The sequence below is a fragment of the Narcine bancroftii genome, chromosome 2 (assembly GCF_036971445.1).
Source record: "Narcine bancroftii isolate sNarBan1 chromosome 2, sNarBan1.hap1, whole genome shotgun sequence".
Lineage (NCBI taxonomy): Eukaryota > Metazoa > Chordata > Chondrichthyes > Torpediniformes > Narcinidae > Narcine > Narcine bancroftii.
The window spans coordinates 354,081,811-354,103,782 of NC_091470.1; the positions used below are offsets into that span (position 1 = coordinate 354,081,811).

The 21,972-nt window shown below is 44.0% G+C and overlaps 1 protein-coding gene across 5 annotated transcripts in view; it reads right to left on the bottom strand.

The window, feature by feature from the left end:
• lama1 (laminin, alpha 1) overlaps positions 1-21,972 on the bottom strand; it is a 336,199-nt gene that overhangs the window by 149,204 nt on the left and 165,023 nt on the right. For 4 of the 5 annotated variants that reach the window (XM_069922348.1, XM_069922347.1, XM_069922351.1 and 1 more), the window contains 3 exons: positions 18,377-18,588; positions 9,551-9,657; positions 46-226 (listed from right to left, as the gene is read on the bottom strand). In XM_069922348.1, the coding sequence (XP_069778449.1) occupies positions 46-226; positions 9,551-9,657; positions 18,377-18,588 (500 nt within the window). The remainder of the gene's footprint in view (positions 1-45; positions 227-9,550; positions 9,658-18,376; positions 18,589-21,972) is intronic. The other variant, XM_069922349.1, reaches the window with a different exon arrangement.

The window sequence follows — 21,972 nt, forward strand, 5'->3', positions numbered from 1 at the left end:
AAGGTTACTTGCACCATGTACTTTCAAAAATGGTTCAACACTCACGTGTACAGCCACCATCCTGGAATCCATAATAGCCACGTGTGCAGTGGTCACACTTGTCTCCACTCACCCCTGACACACAACGACACTGCCCACCATCGCTACAGTCCTGAGAGATTGAACCCAGTTTGCTGCAGTTGCAGGGAATGCAACCCAATCCCGTGCTCAATCCAAAATACCCGTGCTGTTGGGCAGAGTAAGAACGTGGGGTCAGGCATCAGAGTAGAGGCCAAGGCAACTTGAACAGTTTCCTGATGTCTGCATTATTCAAGCAAAGGAGTCAGCGTGCTCAGACTTGCAGGCCACAGGAATGCGAGCAGCTCCTTTGATAGAGTGTTGAAGTTAACAATAATTTCAAATTGACTTTGAAATACAATGGAATACAGATTCTGTTCTTAGCAACAGGAGAAAAATCAAATCATAAAAATGGATTCCAAATGACCCAGAAAGTTCACCAAAGCAGCTTCCGGCGAACCACCACTGAATGTATAAGGAGATAATAAGCACAAATAATACTCTTGTTACGCACACAAAGTAAGTTCATTATCATCTGACTACACACATACAAAACATGACCTCAACAATAATGGAAAGTGATAACCTAATGAATGCAGTTCATGAAATCGTTGACATTTCCTGCAAAGGATTCACTTCACCAGTTCTGCCAGTGAAATGCATTAAAGTGGAATGCATTAGTCCTCTTGCCTCGACTGTTCCTTTGCTTCAACTACTGATTCTATTTCCTTCAGCCACAACATCCCTCCAACCCTCTGAGCAAGTATCCTTTTCTCTTCTACCCTTTTCCCAAATGCACAGCTAGCGTAGCAGTTAGCGCAATGCCGCTGACTGTGAGGGGTATGTATGTTCTCCCCATGTCTATGTGGGTTTCCTCTGGGTTCTCTGGCTTCCTTCCACCCTTAAAAACAGGTTACCAGGGTTGCAGGCTAAATGGGCGCAAACAGGTAGAACAGGCTCATGGGCCGAAAGGGCCTGTTAGCGTGCTGTACATCTAAATTTAAGTCCTAATTTTTAATTAATGATGCTTCAACATCAGCTCTTCAGCGAAGGAAAGCATGGGTCCCTGTTCATCCTATCAAAGTCCTCTGTAAATTTTTAAAAAAGACCAATTAGATAGCTTATCATCCTATATCAGAGGTAGTACCTCTCTATTCCCCCCTCCATGAACTGTGGACCTTCACAATCTGGTCAAATTCTGAGGTTGAAGGCAGTTCACAACTTGTCTAGAGGTGGTCTCCCATTCTGGAAGCCATCCCAAAGATTACCTGCTTCTATCTTCCCACCACCCCCACCCCCCACATCCCCCCCCACCCCTTCCATCTCCAACTCTGTCTTTAAAATGAAGCATTACCTGCTGAAACACATTTCAATTCTGTCGCTAGATCCAATTTGACAATTGCAATGCTCTCCTGGCCACCTCCATATCTCCAGCTCATCTAAAATTCTGCTCCCTCAATCCCAGCTCCACCCAGGAATCATTTCCTTACTAATCCACCACTAGAACCTCAACTCCGCCGACAAACGACATTACACTATCGGGTAAGTCCAGAACAAGGCGTCACAGTCGAAGGATATTTGGCACTGAGATGATGAGAAATTTCACTCAGGGAGTTGTGAACATGTGAAACTCACTGCCACAGATAGCTGTTGAGGACAATTCATTAGACATATTCAAAAGGATGTGGACCCTTATGGCTGAAGAGATCAAGGGGTATGGAGAGAAAACAGAATTAGGACACTGAAGTTACATTATCGGCCATGATCTTATTAAATGGTGGTGCAGCCTTGATGGGCTGAATGACCTTGGCCTGCATCTATTTTCTCTCTTAAGCCCTGCAATTCTCTCATTTTCAGGTGTGTTTAATATTTTCTTTGGATCTCTCTGGAAGGCAACAGCGGTAGCAAAAGGAGTAAACTCAGCAGACTAGGCAGAATCTATGGAGGCAAAGAGATTGACGATGCTTCAGTTCAAGGCACTGCAACTGGATCCCTGACTCAGAAACACTCGGCCCAACACAATGACAGTCCCTTTGCCTCCTCGGCAGATGCTGCCTGTCCTTGAGTTCCTCCGCATATGCTGCCTGTCCTTGAGTTCCTCCGCAGTCTGACCTTGCTCCACAGGCCAGCGTCTTACAGTCTCTTGTGTCAGGACCAGGAAAAGGAGCAGCTCGAGCCGGCAGTCAGAAAAGCCCATCAGCGAAACATTATCGGCAAAGATATAAGCCATTAAATTTATCTGTCAATGGGACAACTGTTTCGTTCTGAGAAATCTGTTGTTTGGGGTTATTGAAATGGACAGTTTTAGAATTTCCATTATTTGATCAACAGCCTGCATAAAACCACAGATCATAAGCCAGAGGATCAGATTTAGGCCATTCAGTCTATCAGGTCTACTCCACCATTCGCATCTTCGCTGATGTATTTTTCACTCTCCCTCTTTCTCCACATAACCTTTGACACTCTTACTAATCACAGAGTGAACTGAACAAGCTCAATGAATGAGAGGTTTAGCAAGTGTCCAGTGCAAATTATACAGTTGGTTCTTGGACGGTACAAAGAATCTCTTTGCCTCCATAGATTCTGCCTAGTCTGCTGAGTTTACTCCTTTTGCTACCGCTGTTGCCTTCCAGAGAGATCCAAAGAAAATATTAAACACACCTAAAAATGAGAGAATTGCAGGGCTTAAGAAAGAAAATAGATGCAGGCAAAGGTCATTCAGCCCATCGAGGCTGCACCACCATTTAATAAGATCATGGCCGATAATGTAACTGGAAATAAATGGCCACATCCTCATAGAAAATATTTAAATCTGGAAGAATGGAACAAAACTCTGCACAGAATTAGAATCAAGCAAAGGGAAACGTCTGGTAATTAGAAGCTATGTCCTAGTTCTGTTTTCTCTCCATACCCCTTGCTAGAGGGTATTCCGAGGGAGAAGATATTCTGATGGACAAGGGCTGATTAGGGATAGACAGCATGATTTAGTAAGTGGGAGGTCATGTCTCACAAATCAGGTTGTGGATTTTCAAGATGTGACCAAGAAAGTTGAGGAGGGCAAAGCTGTAGACGTACATAGGGATTTCAGCAAGGCTTTCAATAAGGTTCTGCTACCATGGCAGGTTACATCACATGGGATCCAAGGGGATAACAAAATGGAGAGAAAATTGTTTTCAAGTGTAAGTTCAAGTTTATTAACATCCAATTGTACAAGTACAACCTGATTAAACAGGCTTCTCCGGTCCTCAGTGCAAAACATGCAGGCACACAACCAGACATAACACAGATACAGACAAACAATGTACATGCAGGACAAATATACATACAAAAAAAATGTCCAGTAAATGTCGGAGTCTTGGATGGTTAGCGTGAGCAGATCCTTTGATCGTTCAGTGTTCTCATTTCCTGTGGGAAGAAGCTGTTCCTCAGCCGGATGGTAATGACTCTGATAGTCCTGTATCTCTTTCCTGATGAGAGCAGCTGCGTGTGGGGTGGTAGGAATCCTCAATAATTTCGTGCGCCCTCTTCAAACAATGATCCCAGCAGATCAGGTGGATGCGAATGGGGTTGGGGGAGCGTGGAAGGGAGACTCCAGTGATCCTTTTTGCCACTTTTATGGTCCTGTGGATTAACCTCCCATCCATTCTCTACAGAACCTTACTACACTGCAATGCAGCCAAACAGGACGCTCTCAATAGAGCTCCTGAAGAAGGTTGACATGATAGTAGCTAGTGGCCATGTCTGCTTCAGTCTTGCTGTTGTACCTTCCTGACAGTGAGGAGATATTGTGCGTCTGCAATAGGTCACTAGTTAAATGGACTCCAAAGAAATTGGTGCTTTCTACTCTCTCCACTACCGAGTTATTGACAACTGGTGGAGGGTGGTCATTCCTGGTCCTCCTGATTGCAATGTCTTGCAATCTCCACGAAGTTGCCCACCTCTTCTCTGTAGTGTGACACATCATTGTTGCTGAGGAGGTCAAATATTGTGGTGCCGTTTGTAAAATTGATGACTCTGTTGGAGCTGGACCTGGTGATGCAGCCTTGGGTCAGTAACGTGAACAGGAACAGCCTGAGCACACAGCTCCGTGGTGCACCTGTGCTCAGTGTGACAGGGCTTGACATTCCGCTGCTGACCTGGACAGACTGTTGTCTTTCTGTTGGGAAGTCCAGAATCCATTTTTAGAGAGGGGTGTTGAGTCCCAGTGAGGACAGCTTCTTCACCAGGATAGAAAGCAGAGAGTGACGATGGAAGTTTGTTTTTCAGATTGATGGCCTGTGGCTAGTTGTGTGCCACTGGGCTCAATGTTGGGCCTGTTGCTGCTTGTCATTGATAGTCATGATTTGGATGAAAATATAAGTGGCGTGATTAGTAAGTTTGTGGATGACACAGAAGTATCTAGTATTGCAAATAGTGAAGACAGTTACAAAGATTTCATCAGGAATAGTTGGTAGAATTTAATTCAGAGAAGTGTGAGGTCTGGCATTTTGGGAGGTCTAGCCTGGATAGAACCTACACAGTGAATGGTAGGGATCTGGGGAGTGTTGTAAAGCAGAGGGATCCAGGAGTACAGGTACGTAACAGTTTGCAAGTCAGAAGAACACAGTGTGATCAAAAGGTTTTTGGCACACTCTTCTTATCAGTCAAGCATATTGAGCACAGAAGTTGAGAGGTCATGCTGCAGTTGTATAAGATATTGGTGAGACCCCATTTGGAGTTTTGTGTTCAGTTTTGGTCAATGTGATGCAGTAAAAATGTTGTCAAGTTGGAGAGGGTGCGGAAAAGATTTGCAAGGTTGCTGCCAGGACTTGGGAGGGCCTGAGCTATTGGGAGAGGCCTTGGAATGCAGAAGGATGGGGGGTAATCTCATGAAGGTGTACAAAATCATGAGTGGAATAGATTGGGTGAACGCGGAGAGCCTTTTGCCCAGAGAACATAGGCTCAAGGCATGGGGGGAGAGATTTAACAGGAACCTGAGGGGTCACTTTTTTTTTTTTTTTTTTTTTTTTTTACACAGAGTGGGTGAATGGAAGAGGCTGTGGAGGAGATAGTTGAGGCAGGTACCATTGCAATGTTTAAGAAACAATTGAATGGATACTTGGATAGGATAAGTTTAGAGGGATTTTTAATTTATAAAAAAAATTCAACATACAGCACAGTGACAGGCTATTTCGGCCTACAAGTCTGTGTTGCCTAATTCACACCCAATTTACCTACACCCCCATCTGTACGTTTCAAACGGTGGGAGGAAACCGGAGCCCCTGGGGAAAACCCACACAGACATGGGGAGAATGTACAAACTCCTTACAGACAGCGCAGGATTAAAATTCCACCCCTGAACGCTGGCGCTGTAAAGACGTTGCGCTAACCACTACACCAACCATGCCGCCCCCAATGGATGTGGGCTAAACGAAAGTAGATGGTACTAGTGTGGATGGGACATTTTGGTTGACATGGGTAAGTTGGGCTAAATGGCCTATTTCCATGCTGTATTGACTCTAAGTGGATATAAAGCCAAAAATAGAAATATTGGAAGAAATGACCAAATAAATGAATGATAAAATATCTCTCAATATCCTTGCTATGATAGAGTACAAATGGAAGTTAACTGAGGAAAATAAAATGATTTGAAACCATTCAACTTTCGCAATCTATGCAGGTTAGGCCAAGACTTATTGGAGCTTTGAAGAGTGAGTCAATGTCTCCCCAGTTGGAGAGCGTTTTTATTAATTGTTCTTTCAGAACAATTATTATGTACCTGTACTCCTGGATCCCTCTGCTTTCCAACACTCCCTAGATCCCTACCATTCACTGTGTAGGTTCTATCCAGGTTAGACCTCCCAAAATGCAACACCTCACACTTCTCTGAATTAAATTCCACCAACCATTCCTCTGTCCACCTGTCCAACTGATGACTTGGGATGCAGAGGGAATTCAGACCTCAGATGGCTATGAATCTCTGGCACATTCAGAGAAAAGTCATTAAGCATGATTAAGGTCAAGGTAGATGGGTGTTTGGGCTCCAAGCAAATAGATAGTGTGGGATATCAGGCAGCAGGGAAAGTTCAGATTGGCTAAGGCATGTGCCACGTGCCCAGCGTTCACATGGAACGGTATAAGCCTCGAGCTGAAAATCTACAGCCTCTGCACATTTTTGAAAGGCGGGAGGGAACCAGAGCACCCAGAGGGAACTCACGCAGATACAAGCTCCTTACAGACAGCGCCGGATTCGAACCGGGGTCACTAGTGTTGTAGCAGTGTGGCTCTAACTGCTGCTCTAACTGTAGTACTGTCAACCTAGATCACCATTAGGTTCAAAATAACATTGGGAGGCAGTAACCTTTCACTGTCATGGCCATCCTGACAAGGACCCCGAACAAAACAAGCTAAAAACAGAAAATATAAAATCTGAGTCTCCTGATGTATTTGTTCAGGAAACAATGGCTTTTATGAGAGTGATTGCCAGATATTATTCAAGGTCTGAATAACTGCCAGTTAGATGCTATGCTTTGCTTCCAGATTCTGTGACATCTAAACTACACCCAATACAATTATAACACAGAAGCCCTTTTTGAGATAGCTATTGTTTTCCTTGAATTTGAAGACTTCCCATGAATAAAAGCATAATGAGTTTCACAATTATTATTAAATCGGATCAGTTCCAATATTAGAACTTGTAAAAAAATGTACAAACTTAAGAGGGCTGTTAATAGTTTTCAGCCCATCTTTTAGACTGCAAAGTATACAATGCATTAAACATATTTGTTGTGATGTAAATAATGTAGTGAATCTTGCCCTTTTATGAGACAACAAAAGATGTTGTGTTAAATTTTGCTGATAGGTTTAAATTTTGCCATTAATCAGATTTCAAGCAGAAACCAAACCTGAACATTGAAACAGCCCCACCAGGCGAGCAAGGGATTCGCCTTCTCTAACCTCGTCTGTTTCATTTGGTGCTCTCAATGTGGATGCTCTATATCAGCGAGGCCAAGCACAATCTTTGCTGTACTCCTGCACTCAATCTACAATAACTACCTGGCGTTCCGTGTCTCAAGCCATTCTGGCTGCAAGCCATTTTATCTAGGTTCCCTTTTCCCCCACTGACACTACCAGGATCAGGCTAAACACGAACATTAGCTCATCTTTCATTCGGGTATTCTGCAGCTGAATTCTCCAAATTCTGGTAACCTTCAGTTTCTTCCTCTCTTCTGCTCTACCCAAGTCACCTCCCACACCTTTCTTTCCAAAAGGCTCCCCTCCACCCCCGATCCCTAAGTTTCTTTCCCCTTGCCCACATGGATCCATCTGCCCATCACACTCTTAGAAACCATAGAGCATTACAGCACAGAAACAGGCCCTTCTAACCTGTGCCAAACTATTATTCTGCCAGGTCCCACTGACCTGCACCCAGTCCATGGTCTTCCATACCTCTCCCATCCATGTATGCGTCCAAATTGAGCTAAGCAGCTTGTTCCTCACTCCCACCACACCTTGCTCCCAGGTTCCTCCATCCACATCCCCTGCTGTTCCCATTTCTCTACAATCCCTCCTTTATCTGCTTCTACTCATCACTTTCCTTTCTCACCAGATTCCATCAGCGGCAACCCTTTCTTGTGCCCACCTCCCTGCCTCCGTCACTATCTCCACCTTCACCTCCCCCAACTAGCGTCACCCGCCCATCAATCTCCCCTCACCTGGCTCCAGCTGTCATTTGCCAGCTCCTGCCTCATCCCTTCCATTCACTTCTTCATGCAGCTGACAGTCCCTTCACAATCCAAATCCTGATGAAGGCCCTCGACCCCAAATATTTACTGTCCCTTTCTCTCCGTGGATGCTGTCTGATTCTCTAGCACTTGGACATTTTTTGCTCCAGATTATAGCAATCTTATGTCTCCTATCAGATTTAAAGGTTTGATAGGTGTGAATCTTGTAATTTCCCAGTTGATGTTAATCAAGAAAATGGGCAGATGGATGTCTGATTCATATCTAGGTTGGAATGCAGAAATTTGTAGCTGTATTCCCCTTGAGAAAATTACCTGTAACTTAAGAAATAAGTACGACAAACTTGGCGTGTATATTTACAATTTTCAGATGTAAATTTTTAATCGTCTTCTGTCTAACCCTCGAGACCTGCATTGATCTTCTCCAGGGAAAATGAAAAAGAATATCAATTTAGGATCCGTGGAGTGGGCGACGCTTTTTCAGCAATCCACCCTGCTCTTTTCCTTCTCTCCCTTTTCTTTATCTTTTTCTCCTTTTCTTTATCTCTATCCTTTGGCTTTTTTCTTGGGTGAGTGGGTGAGGGTTGGGGCTTAACCATCGTGGGGTACAGATTTACATCTGTACTTGTAATTTTTAATTTTGTAATTGACTGCATGCATGGACAAAAATTTTAAATGAACTATTTAAAATGAAAAGGTAGATTCTGGGGTTGAGTGCAGTACACAAGGGTGCTGGAGAAACTCAGCAGGTCGTGCTGCATCCATCTGAAGCAAAAGGATGGCCTTTTACTTAGAGATGCTGCAGGACCTGTTGCATTCCTCTAATACTTTTATGTACTGTCTTCCTAGCTGCTGCTTAGTACATCTAACTCAAAGATAAAAGGATGATTAAAATTGTTTTTTTTTAAAATTTAGACATACTGCACGGCCCTCGAGCACGTACCGCCCAATTACATCCAATTGACCGACAACCCCCATACCTCTTGAAGAGTGGGAGAAAACCCATGCAGACTCGGGGAGAATGTACAAACTCTTTACGGACAGTGCCAGGTACGAACCCAGGTCGCTGGCACAGTGTTGCATGATCTGCTACGCTAACCGTGCCACCCTTTAAAAGACCAAATTTTGTTCAGTGGTAAATTTAAGGGTTTAATTTACACCTCCAGGGTTGTAATGACCTGCAGCTCACTACATGAACGTGCATAGGAGGCAGAAACCTTCACTGCCTTTAAAATGTGCCTGGATGAGAACTGATCATGGCGATAGCCATAATCCTCAAGGCTGTGAAGCAAGAGCTGGGACATAGGTCTAACCTAAAGAGCGACAGGGTTTGTGTAGCAGTCAGGAAAACACTAAGACAGTGCCAGCGACCCGGGTTCAAATCCAGTGCTGTGTGTAAGCAGTTTGTACGTTCTCCGTAACCCCGTGGGTTTCCTTCAGGTTCTCCATTTTCCCCTCATGTTCCATAGATATACAGGTTTAGTAGTTATTGGTCAAATGGTGTATATAGGTGGTATAGGTTCGTGGGCCAGAAGGGCCTATTTCTGTGCTGTATCTCTGAATTTAAAAAAAAATGCCACCACTTTGGCTGGCATGGATATGCCTCTTTCACTGCTGTACATGGCACTGAATTTCTTTTCCATTGATCAACCGTTGTGGGATTATTGCAAGATTAGGATAAGAAGCCAAGTGTAAATTTCTACACCTTTCCATTTTCATTTAAGATGCTTAACTATTAACAGTAAAGCCTCAGCTCAACCGTGAATACATACCAGACACTTGTCACACTTCTGCCCCAGAACATTGGGCCTGCATTGGCAACGACCAGTTGTGAGATCACACACCTCACTAGAAGAACCATTCACGTTGCAGTCACAAGCTGAAATACAAAGGACAAGTCAGTCAGTAATCTTGGGGCTGGCTGGTGCAACATCAGAAAAGAGCTTCCAGCAGGTTGTTGCTTTTGCCTGTAGATGGCACTGCATGTCAACAGGCGTTGGAACAGGGACGCTGACATTCAATCTAATTTTATCCCAATAAATCCTGGCAAATATATCAGCCTAACAGGCCACTGATTCGCTTCAGTCAGTTGATTTCTACAAAATGGTTGTCAAATAGTCATTACTCCTCATACAAAATGCTGCATTCCGAGAATCAGTACCATGGTTTATCTTACAATCTTCAAATCCATTGAAAATATTAACTCTTTCACATCTTTTTTTAATTCTTCAGCACTGAAAATCTCCTCATTCAGAGCACCTCCCAAGTAATATTAACATGTTAAAATCTTGGTAAAAATATTCCATTGGTTACCGAGTTCTCTTCAAATATAAAGGCAGCTCTGTTCACGTAGCAGTTAGAGCAACGCTGTTACAGCACCTCGGTTCAAGTCTGGCGCTGTCTGTAAGGAGTTTGTACGTTCTCCTCAAGTGTGCGTGGGTCTCCTCCAGGCACTCCGGTTTCTTCCCACCAATCAAAGTGGTTGCAGGCCAATTTGGGTATTTGGGCAGAGCTGTTACCGTGCTGTATGTCTAAATGAAATGCAATTAAATATCGATCTGAAATGTTAACTATTCCTTGCCTCTCCAGCTGCTGGTTCTTGCTCCAGATTTCTGCATCGTGTGCCTTCAAATACAATCTTAAGATCTTATTTTATTCTAGGATTGCGAGAAGGTCATGAAAGGATGCCAAACATTTCTAGTTTCTTGCAACAGCAAGACCCTGGGTGGAGTCTCGTCTATTTTCATACACTATGGATCAAATAAGTTCAATTTCAAGTGGGGGCAAAGAAACAGTTCTGCCAGGAAATGCATTGGATAGTTTCATGGAAGATTTGGCCAGGATCTAATGACAGTCCTCCCAAATGCACAGCCATGGTTTCTGAACAAGTTTGGCAGGCACATTGGAGCTCCACTGTTCCTTTTCAAGTCACAAACCATCCTGACCTGGAAATCTATCACCAATCCTGTACTAAACACTCTAATGGCGATACCTTCACTAGAGCGATTACAGTTCAAGGGAGGAGGGTCAGGGGGTGGCCATGAAAAATGCTGGCCTCAGCAGTAATGCCCGTATTCCACAAACAAGGTCAGAGCTCGGAGAGGTTGGAGTGGTCCACATTTCAGCTAACGCCGGGAAACCAGGAGAGCGTGATGTTGGAGAGAGGGCTAGGACATGCAAAGAGAGGCAAGGGGGAGTTGAGTCTTCTAGGGAAAGTTGTTCAGCACTCAGCCACAATGTCTTAAGCTGCTCAGCTTGCAAGCTACTCGCTCACTTTTACTTAACTTATCCATTGGACATGAGAAATGTATACTGTATACTCGTGTAAAAGTCAAGTTTTTTTGACAATTTTTTAATGTTAAATTTATGATATCAACCATTACATGGATACTACTTTTGAACAAGTACCCTGTGTCATTAGAGGCATCAGGAATTCCGATGGATGGGCAGCCAGGGCCCAGAGGAGAATGCCACGGCCTGGGACAAAAATAGGGGGTTGACTTTTACATGAGTATATATGGTAATTCAGACAATTTAATCAGTTAACAGAAAGCTAAATGCCCAGAAGAGGAGGAAGATAAGCAATGGAAAGGTATGTGTGGGTTGAAGCAGAAAGGAAATGTGGAGGAGGTTGAGCACAGGCCGAAATAGCTGCACCAAATTACCTCAGCTGTAAAGTTCTTCACAATTACTGAACTGGATGGTTATTGCATTAAAACTATGGTGCCTACTTCCTGATGGAATCAGCCTCTAAGTTACACAAAGATTCCTTTATTGGCATGTAGAATACACAAAATGTTTGTCAACATTTCCTTTGGGCACTCCAGTTTCGACCCAACGCTCAAAAGACGTTGGTGAATTGGTCACATGGGAGCAACTGGCTGGTGTGGACTCGAGGGCTGGAAGTCCCGATTCGCATGCTGGATTTTTTCATTAAAAAACGAAATGGTGACTCTGTCCATCCGATGACACTGCCAACATTGGGATGTCCCAAGCAGAGTTGATCAGTTCCAGTCATCCACAGAAAGCACATTGAACCCTTCCCTCAGACTGCCCTAGAACCTAACAACTGGGATAATTAAATCGCTTACTCACCAGTGTAAAGACTCCAGGATACTTCAGTCACACCTTTTATACAATCAATCACTACTACCTTCTATTTTCCACCATTGACCCATTCTCCTCTATCCCCCTATCCCTCCTCAAGTTCCTGTTCAAAAAATTGGGATAAGGCTCCATCTTCCAATGAAAAAATCTTCAACCTGTTAACATGGAGAAGGTTCATGAACAATTTGACTTACACTATGACTCCTTAACTAACATGGTTGTTTTTTTTTAAAAACACAATGCTGGAGGAACTCAGCAGGTCAAACAATGTACCTTGTACAGCAAAGATAAAAAGATATGTAGTCAAAGTTTCGGGCTTGAGCCCTTCATTAAGGTATGAGTACCTGATTTGTTCACACCTTGACGAGGGGCTCAAGCCCAAAACGTCGGTTCTGTTTCTTTCTCTTTGCTACCTTTTACCTGCTCAGTTTCTCCAGCATCGTGTTTTTACTTCAACCTCGGTGTCCACAGACTTTTGTCTTTTACTTCTGGTTGGGTTTATTACTTTGGCAAAGCAGAGACTGCAGAAAAAGTCATGCAATTACAATCGCAAATCCTATGAACATCGACTGTTACTTTCTTGACAGATGCTGCCTGTCCTGCGGAGTTTTCCCAACGTTCTCCATCTGGATGTCAGGATGTAACACCTGCTCATTTCATTACAACTTAAAACAAATTATTTAATTGTCTTCAGCTGAAGTTTATCTTGTTTATCATTATAAGATAAAATGGTTACAATGACCTAACCGGATGTCTGGCAAATGCAAGATCCAGAATCAGGTTTCATGTCGTGAGCATGTGTCATGAATTTTGTCATTTTGCAGTAGCAGTATTGTGCATTATAGGTGCAAAAATTGCGATAAGTTACATTTCCATAAATGCACTATTTAAAAATAAGAATGCCAAAAGTGATGGTGAGCAAAGACACATTCTACCTTTTTATTTCCCTTATTAAAACTCTCCTGGTTTCTTCATTGTGAATATTTCACTATTTACTGCCTTTATCCCCCCTTTTCTGATTACACTTTCTTAGTTTACTGCTCCCAGCATCCCGATTGCATGATATTTATGGTAATGCCTTTACCAGAAGGCCTGCAGCCATTCAAGAAGGTGGTGAACCAGCCCCTTCACAAGGCAATTAGGAATGGGTGATAACTGCAAGGCTTCCCGATATCACATAATTACAATAAAACCTCTTCCATGACGGTCTCTTCCGAGCCTCAGCACTGACGTAATGAGCCTAGTCACAGAGACAGGCTTGTCCATGCCAGGTGTTTCCCAATGCGCATTTTCCTACTGTTCACGTTTATTTCATTCGGCAGGAGCAGGGGCGTGGAGCCGGATTCCGCAAGGCTCCGCCAAATCACTTCCGCCAAAGCGGCAGGAGCAGTGGTGAAGGGAAACTCAATTTTTTAGCAACCTTTAATATTTTAATTAATCCTTTAATTAAATTAGGAGTAGTTAACGGAGTCAGCTATTGGGCAGTAGATTGTTCCGATTGCAGGATGTGCGCCAACACAATTGGATACACCTGCAAAAGGTACATCCAGCTGAAGCTCCTGACAAACCAAATTAGGGAATTGGAGCTGCGGCTGGATGAACTCCAACTCATTCAAGAGGCAGAGAGGGTGATAGAGAGGTAGACAGTCAGCGGCAGGCAGCTGTGTGACCTTCAGGAGAGGGAAGTGGAATAGTCAGAGAGAGCAGAGCACCCTTGTGGGCATTCCCATCAACAATAAGTATACCATTTTGGATACTGTTGGTGGGGATGACCTACCAGGGACAAGTTATAGTAGTCATGTCTCTTGCACTGAGACAGGACACTCAGCTCAGAAAGGAAGGAGGAAGAGAGGAGTGCAGTAGTGATAGGAATTTCAAGAGTTATGGGGACAAATAGAGGTTCTGTGGGAGAGATCGAGAATGCCAGATGGTCTGTTGCCTTCCTCCTGCCAGGGTCCGCAATATCTCGGATCAAGCTCTCCTTATTCTCAGGAGGAAGGATGAGCAGCCAGATGTCATGGTCCACGTAGGGACCAATGTCTTGGGTAGGAAGGATGAAGAGGTCCTGCAAAGAGAGTTTAGGGAGTTAGATGCAATGTTGAAGGAAAGGACCTCCAGGGTTGCAATCTCAGGAGTGCAACCTGTGCCAAGTGCTAGTGAGGCTAGAAATAGGGAGTTAATGCAGTTAAATATATGGCTAAAGAGATGGTTCAGGTGGGAGGGCTTCATGTTTCTGGACAATTGTATTGTGTTTCAGGGAAGGTGGGACCTGTTCCAACAGGAGGGTTTGCACCTGAATTGGAGGGGGACTAGTGCTACTCCAGGGGTTTAAAATAGATTGGCAGGGGGAGGGGAACCAGAGTGTTAGAGTAGATAATGAGGTGGAGGAGGATAAAGGTTTGTACATGATAAAAATGTTCTCAGGTGTATTTATTTCAATGCAAGGAGTATTGTCGGAAAGGCAGATGAGCTTAGGGTGTGGATTGGCATGTACAGTTATGGCATTATTGCTATTAGTGAAATGGTTGCAGAAGGGGCAGGACCGGCAACTCAATGTTCTGGGGTTCTGTTGCTTCAGATGTATTAAGGGGGAGAAACAAAAGCGAGGGGAATGCCATTATTAGTCAGGGAAAATAGCCCAGAGACCCACCTACAGAGGCCATATGAGTGGAGCTGAGGAACGGGAAAAGTGTGACCACACTGATCGGGTTCTGTTATAGACTGCCCAATAGTCAAGAGAGAGAATTGGAGGAGCAAATCTTGTAGAGAGATAGCAGACCGATGTAAGAAACAGTAAGTTGTGATAGTAGGAGATTTTTAACTTTCCAGATATTGACTGGGACTCCCATACTATAAAATTGCAGGATGGTTTGGAGTTTGTCAAATATGTTTAGCAAAGTTTTCTAATCTTTTATATAGAGGTACAAACGAGAGAGGATGCAATACTTGATCTCCTATTTGGGAACCAGACAGGTCAGGTGACAGAAGTATGTGTAGGTGAACATTTTGGATCTAGTGACCTCAATGTCATTAATTTCAAGTTTATTATGGATAAGGATAGGACTAGCCCTTGAATTGAGATTCTAAGTTGGAGAAAAGCCAATTTTGTGGAAATGAGAAATCTTGGAAGAGTGGATCGGGATAAATTGCTCAGTAAGTGGAAGGCCTTCAAAGGTGAAATTTTGAGAGTGCAGTTTGCATGTTCCTGTCTGGATTAAGAGCAAAGTTAATAGGCATAGAGAATTTTGGGTTTCAAGGATTATTAGCAATCTGGTTAAGAGGAAGGGAGAGGTGTATAGCAAGTAGAGGCAACAGTAGCAAATGAGGTACTAGAAGAGTATAAAAAATGTAAGAAAATGCTTAAGAAAGAAATCAGGAAGGCAAAAAGAAGACATGAGGTTGCTTTGGCAGATAATGTGAAGGTAAACCCAAAGGATTTCTATAAATATGTTAAGTATTAAAGGATGGTAAGGGACAAAATTGGTCCCCTAGAAGATCAAAGTGATCATCTAAGTATGGAGCCTAATGAGATAGGGGAGAACTTAAACATATTTTTTGCATCAGGTAACTGGCAAAGTGTATAAGGAAGGAAGGGAAACAAGCAGTAGTGGCATGAACATATAGAGATGAAAGAGGAGGAGGTGCTTGCTGGCTTACAGCAAATAAAGGTTGATAAATCCTCTGGGCCTGACATGATATTCCCTCGGACCTTGAGGAAGGCTAGTGTAAAAATTGGAGGGGCAGAAATATTTAAAACATCCTTATCCACGGGTGAGGAGACAGAGGAGGGTAACGCATGTTGTTCCGTTGTTTAAAAAAGGTTCCAAAAGTAAACCAGGAAATGACATCAGTAGTAGGTCAATTATTGGAGGGTGTCCTGAGAGATTGAATATACAAGTATTTGGACAGCCAAGGGCTGATAGTCAGCATGGTAGGCCGTGTTTAATGAATCTTATAGTTTTTCGAGGAGATTACCAAGAAAGTAGATGAAGGAAAGGCGGTGGATGTTGTCTACATAGACTTTAGTAAGCCCTTTGAAAAAGTCCCACACGTGAGGTTAGTTCGGAAGGTTCAGACACTAGGTATCCATGTAAAATGGATTCAAAATTGGATGAATGGGAGAAAACAGAGAGTGGTAGTGGATGATTGCTTCTCAGACTGGAAGCCTGTGATTAGGGCTGTGCCTCAGGGATTGGTGCTGGGATCATTGTTGTTTGTTGTCTATATCAATGATCTGAAATGATAATGTGGTAAATTGGATCAGCAAGTTTGCTGATGACACTAAGATTGGAGGCTTGTGGACACCAAGGATGGATTTCAAAGCTTTCAGAGGGACCGGGACTAATTGGTAAAATAGACCAGAAAATGGCAAATGGAATTTAATGCAGTTAAGTGGATTTTGGAAGGATAAACCAAGGTAGAAGATACACAGTAAATGGTAGGGCACTGAGGAGTGCGTTGGATCAAAGGGATCTGGGAATACAGATACATAATTCCCTGAATGTGGCGTCACAGGTAGACAGGGTTGTACAGAAAGCTTTTGGCAACTTGGCCTTCATAAATCAAGGTATTGAGTGCAAGAGTTGGGATGTTATGGTGAAGTTGTATATGACATTGGTGAGGCCAAATTTGGATTATTGTGCGCAGCTCTGGTCACAAAACTACAGGAAGGATATCAGTAAGATTGAAAGAGTGCAGAGAAGATTTACTGGGATGTTGCTGGGTCTTCAGGAGTTAAATTACAGTGAAAAATTAAACAGGTTAGGACTTTATTCGTTAAGAGCGTAAAAGATTTGACAGAAGTTTTCAAGATTATGCAGGTTATAGACAGAGTAAATGAGAGTAGGCTCTTTCCACTTAGATTAGAAGAGATAAATACAACAGGACAAGGCTTTAGGGTGAATGAGGAAAGGTTTAGGGGGAAACGTCTTCACTCAGAGAGTGGTGGGAGTGTGGAATGAACTCCCTTCTAACGTCGTAATCGCAGGTTCACTCTTAAATTTTAAGAATAAATTGGATAGATACATTGATGGGAGAGGTCTGGAGGGTTATGGACTGGGTGCAGGTCAGTGGGACTAGTGGAATGATGTTTTGGCACAGACTAGAAGGGCTGAATGGCCTGTTTTCTGTGCTGTAGTTTTCTATGGCTCTATAAGTATAACTTGTACAAGGTGTGGTTCGTGTAGCGGTTACCACAATGCTGTTATAGCGCCAGCAATCAAAGATTGACTCTGGCGCTGTCTGTATGTTCTCCTCTTGTCTGCGCTGGTTTCCTTCGAGCGCTCCAGTTTCCTCCCACCATTCAACACATACTGGGATTGTAGGTTAATTGGGTACAATTAGGTGGGCATGAGCTCATGGGGGAAAAAGAGCCTGTTACCGTGCTATATGTCTAAATTTAAGTTTAAACTAGAAGAAAACATTGTTCTTTGGCCCTCAGGATAAAAACATGCAAGCACATATGTAGACATAGCACATGTGTTTACAAACGATTTATATGCATATATAAAACGAATAAATAAACTATTCCAAGGGAATCTGCATTCCCCCTGCGGCTCTTGAGGTCTATGACCATGTACTACTCACCCAGACTTGCTTCCACAGCCACGTTGTCTTCCTCTCTACTTGCCTCCTCCGACTCTGTTCTCCCTCCCTGCCCTTTCCTCCAGTTCTCCACCCCTTTCCCTCTCCATTCACACACTCATCCCTCCTCCCCCTGCTTGCTGGTGTGCCCTCCCTTCCTGATCCCCCTTTTACCTCTGCCTGTGGGACTGTGCTCCTTCCTTCCTCCTCCCCCCCCCCCCAACCATTTTGTTCAGGAACCTGCCTACATTTCGCTCAGTAAAGGCTTAAGTTTGAAACATTGGTTTTATCTTTAGCTTTTCGATTATAAAGTACATTTTAACATGCTGAGTTTCTCCAGCATTGTGCTCTTACTAACCTTCCACCTGAAACATCTTTTAATTGCGTGTGCCTGAATATTTTTCTATCTTTACATTATCAACTGCCTTCACTCAGTGTCTCAGAAGGGGCTCTCTTTTGTTTCTCTTTCTCTTAATGTTAGGGATGCCGGGCAATGCTCATGGCAAACAGAAATTGGAAGTATATCATGGTTGATCCCGATCATGTCAGAGGCGTGCATCTGGAGCTCGGGGTGCCGATGGTTTGGACCGAAGGCAGTGTGCTCTGGAGGCTGCGGGAAAGCTGGAGGAAAATCCACAGGTATTTAGTGACTCTGAGGGGGGGCTCTCTTTTGCTTCTCTTCCTCTAGCTATAAGGGGCACTGGGCAATCTTTGTCTGCCTTACTGAAAACTAAATTTCAGTTTAACATCACATTTTCTGTTTTATTACAAGACAATAACATAATCTTGAATCACGTATGCTACATATTTAATGTATTTTTGCATGATAATAAAATAAACCTTTGAACAATTAAATGACCATTATAATTCTTCCCTCCCTCTCTTGCCATCATTTAATTTGTACTTACAGCTGCAGTTTTTGACAGTGACTGCATCTCCATAGTATCCATCCGCACATCTCTCACACCGGGTGCCCGCTGTGCTACTGATACATTTCAGACATTCCCCTGTTAGCGGGTCACAGTTACCAGGAACTGATGGATTGATGTTGCCATTGCAGTTACATGGCTCACAGGACTGTCCAGGTGTTGTGGGGTCTCCATAGTAACCTTCAGTACACCTATGCAGAAGGATTTGACAATGAGCTGTGACTGTCATTTAACATGATGCATTGTGAGTTTTTTTTCTCTGGACTCCTTAGGAAACTGAGTCCTCCTATTCCCTGCAATGTCCACCACCTACGATATGAGGGCATTGCCAGACGCACCTTCCAGCCCTCCCCCTGCGCTTTCTGTAGGGATCATTCCATCGCCAACTCGTCCCTTCCCACCAATTATCTCTCTAGTAACGACCCCCTGTGAGCACACGTGCTCCACTCATACCTACACCTCCTCCCTCACCACCGTTCGGGGCCACAAACTGTTTTTCCCCCTTAAAATAGACTATTCGCAATTAATTATTTACAAAAATGAAAACCGTTCAAAGTCTTTTCACTTCCACAGTGTCAATCATATCTATACACTCCCATCAATGTACATTGTTATATTTGTTCTCTAACTATACCATTACCACCTCTGTGTCCTTTTGTTGTTTCTCCCCCCCCCCCCATCCCGTCTATTGTTTGAGGGACTTCCCCTCAGACTCAGCCCCTCAGAGAGAAGTCTAGACTGTGGTCCTTCCCCACAACGCCCTCACGTTGGCTGCACCAAGCCTGCGTGCCCCTTAGCACGTACTCCTACAGCGTGGAATGTGCCACCGACATCTCCGCACGCTGAAAGACCAACAGGTTACAGGCAGAGCAAAGTGCGTCCTTCACTGAGTTGATGGTCTTCCAGCAGTTCTGGACGTCTGACACTGTGTGTGTCCCATAGATGCTGCTGGGGATGAACTGTGACAAAGACCCTTGCATCCTTCTCCACACACTTTACAAATCTGCATTCAGCAAAGAAGTGGGCGACTGTCTCCAATCCACCACAGTCATCTCAGGGACAATGTGCATGGAGGGTGATGTTCCGGTTGTACTGGAAGGATCTGACTGGGAGGGCTACTGTCATCGCCTGCCATGCCAAGTCCTGATGCTTGTTTGTGAACCCTGGCGATGAGGCATTCTACCAGATGACCTGTACAGTCTGCTCATGGAACCATCCCACCAGGTCCATCAAGTTCTCATCTCACAGTTTCTACAGGACATTCCATGATGACTAGTGCCTGATGGCCTTGTGGTCAAAGGGTTGGTCTAGCTGACTGGGACATTGCACAGCAATGGGGCCAGCCCTATCCTTCACATCACCTGGGACAGGAAGAACCTCAGCAAACAGTCCTTCCAAGTGAAGCAATCCTTTACCTATGAATCTGTAGGGGTCATTCACTGTATTCAGTGCTCCTGATGTTGCCTCCTCCTCTACATCAGGGAGGCTGAATGCAGACTGGGGGAATCACTCTATTGAGCATCTTTGCTCTGCCAGTCTATCCATGGCCTAATGTACAGCCAGATTGAGGCCATTCATAAATTGGGAGAGCACCTTGTATTCTGCCTTGGCAGTCTCCAACCAGACGGCATCAATATCATCTTCCAATGTCGATTATCCTCCCTTCCCCAGTCTCTCTCTTTGCTTCATCCCTCCATCTCCTTTTCTCCAGCTGTCCACCCCCTTCCTTTCCTTCTCCTATGAGAGCATCTTTCTCAGCCCTCTGCTCCCTCCCCTGTTACTTCTCAGCTTCTTCTTGCCCCTGAATCTACCTAACTCCTGCTAGCCTGTGCTCCTCCCCCATCTTCTTATTTGGCCAACTGTCTCATTTTTGGTTCAATTGAAGAAGGAGTCAGGCCCAAAATGCCGACTACCTTTTGCTTTCCAAAGATTCTGCATGATCTGCAGAGTTTCTCCAGCACCTTTTTGTCTAATCTTCTCATACGGTCAGACTAAGGTTCTTCCGTCCGGTAAAGTAGTGAGTAGATTCATGAAAATGCCGGTTAAAAGTATTGCTTTCATTTGCACACCCGTACACGCTGATTTACAAAATAAAGGCATTTTTAGATTTAATGAAACATTCACATGTGAGGCAATTGGCTCAGAAAGGTTTCATAATCACTTCAAATCTGCACTGGTTGCAAGGAAGGCCCTTTGCTTTAATGTTTTGCCCATGAACAATGGGATTTCACTGGGCTGTTTTTGACCTGGTGTGTAAATAATTGTTACCCAATAACATACTAATCTATTGTGGCCACTTCAAGTACATGTACCAAGATGCAATGATAGAGTTTGTTTTGTGAGCAGGAAGACCCCAGTTCCTGGTGGCTAAGGAATCTACAGCTCACCTCTTGATGGACGTGTTATTCAAAGGGTCCATTGGCTGCACGGCTGAACGTCTATCCTGGCACAAGGTCCTGAGATCTGGGTTCATTCCTGATCTCGGCACTGTCTGTGTGGAGCTTGCACATTCTCCCTGTTAATTGGCGCCTGCAAATTATCTTTAGTGTGGGTCAGTGATGCAAGAATCAAAGGAGAGCTGCTGGGCACGTGGAAGAGGATGTTTATGCAGGATGATGGAAAGTTTAGGAATGCCCACAACCCATTGCCAGGGGTCATGATGGAGGCTGCAACCATAGAGGCATTTAAGAGACTCTTAGACAAATGCATTGATGAAAGAAAAATGTGGGTCAGTGATGCAAGAATCAAAGGAGAGCTGCTGGGCACGTGGAAGAGGATGTTTATGCAGGATGATGGAAAGTTTAGGAATGCCCACAACCCATTGCCAGGGGTCATGATGGAGGCTGCAATCATAGGGGCATTTAAGAGACTCTTAGACAAATGCATTGATGAAAGAAAAATGTGGGTCAGTGATGCAAGAATCAAAGGAGAGCTGCTGGGCACGTGGAAGAGGATGTTTATGCAGGATGATGGAAAGTTTAGGAATGCCCACAACCCATTGCCAGGGGTCATGATGGAGGCTGCAACCATAGGGGCATTTAAGAGACTCTTAGACAAATGCATTGATGAAAGAAAAATGGAGGGTTATGAGGTGGAGGGCCATTGTGGACCGAAGGGTCTGTACTGTGGTGTAATGTTATATCTATATATCTAACAAATAAGACACGTACAAGAGCACATAGCTAATGAGAGGGGTCACGTAATAAAAGGTAATGTGCAGGTTGCATTTGAAGAGGTTATGATTTTAATTGTTCAGAGTATGGAAGACGTCATTCTGTCTTTACAAAAAGGCATTTGCTGAACGGGAGGCTTCAAGTCCAATGTGTCCATAGCAACGATGGAGTGGGGGGGGTGGGGGTGGAGAGGAGGAGGGCGAAAAAAAAATTGAGGGTAGCTGCTCTGCAGATTCAAAAATTACCCCTCAACGACTTCTAATTCTGTTACCAGATGCATCTGATCAGTGGGACAGGTCACAATAAGGAGCATTTCATCAGGCTTCAAGGAGTAGAAGCAGAAATAGGCCACACTGCTTCCCAAACCTGATATACATCCAATAAAATCACGACTGATCCTCC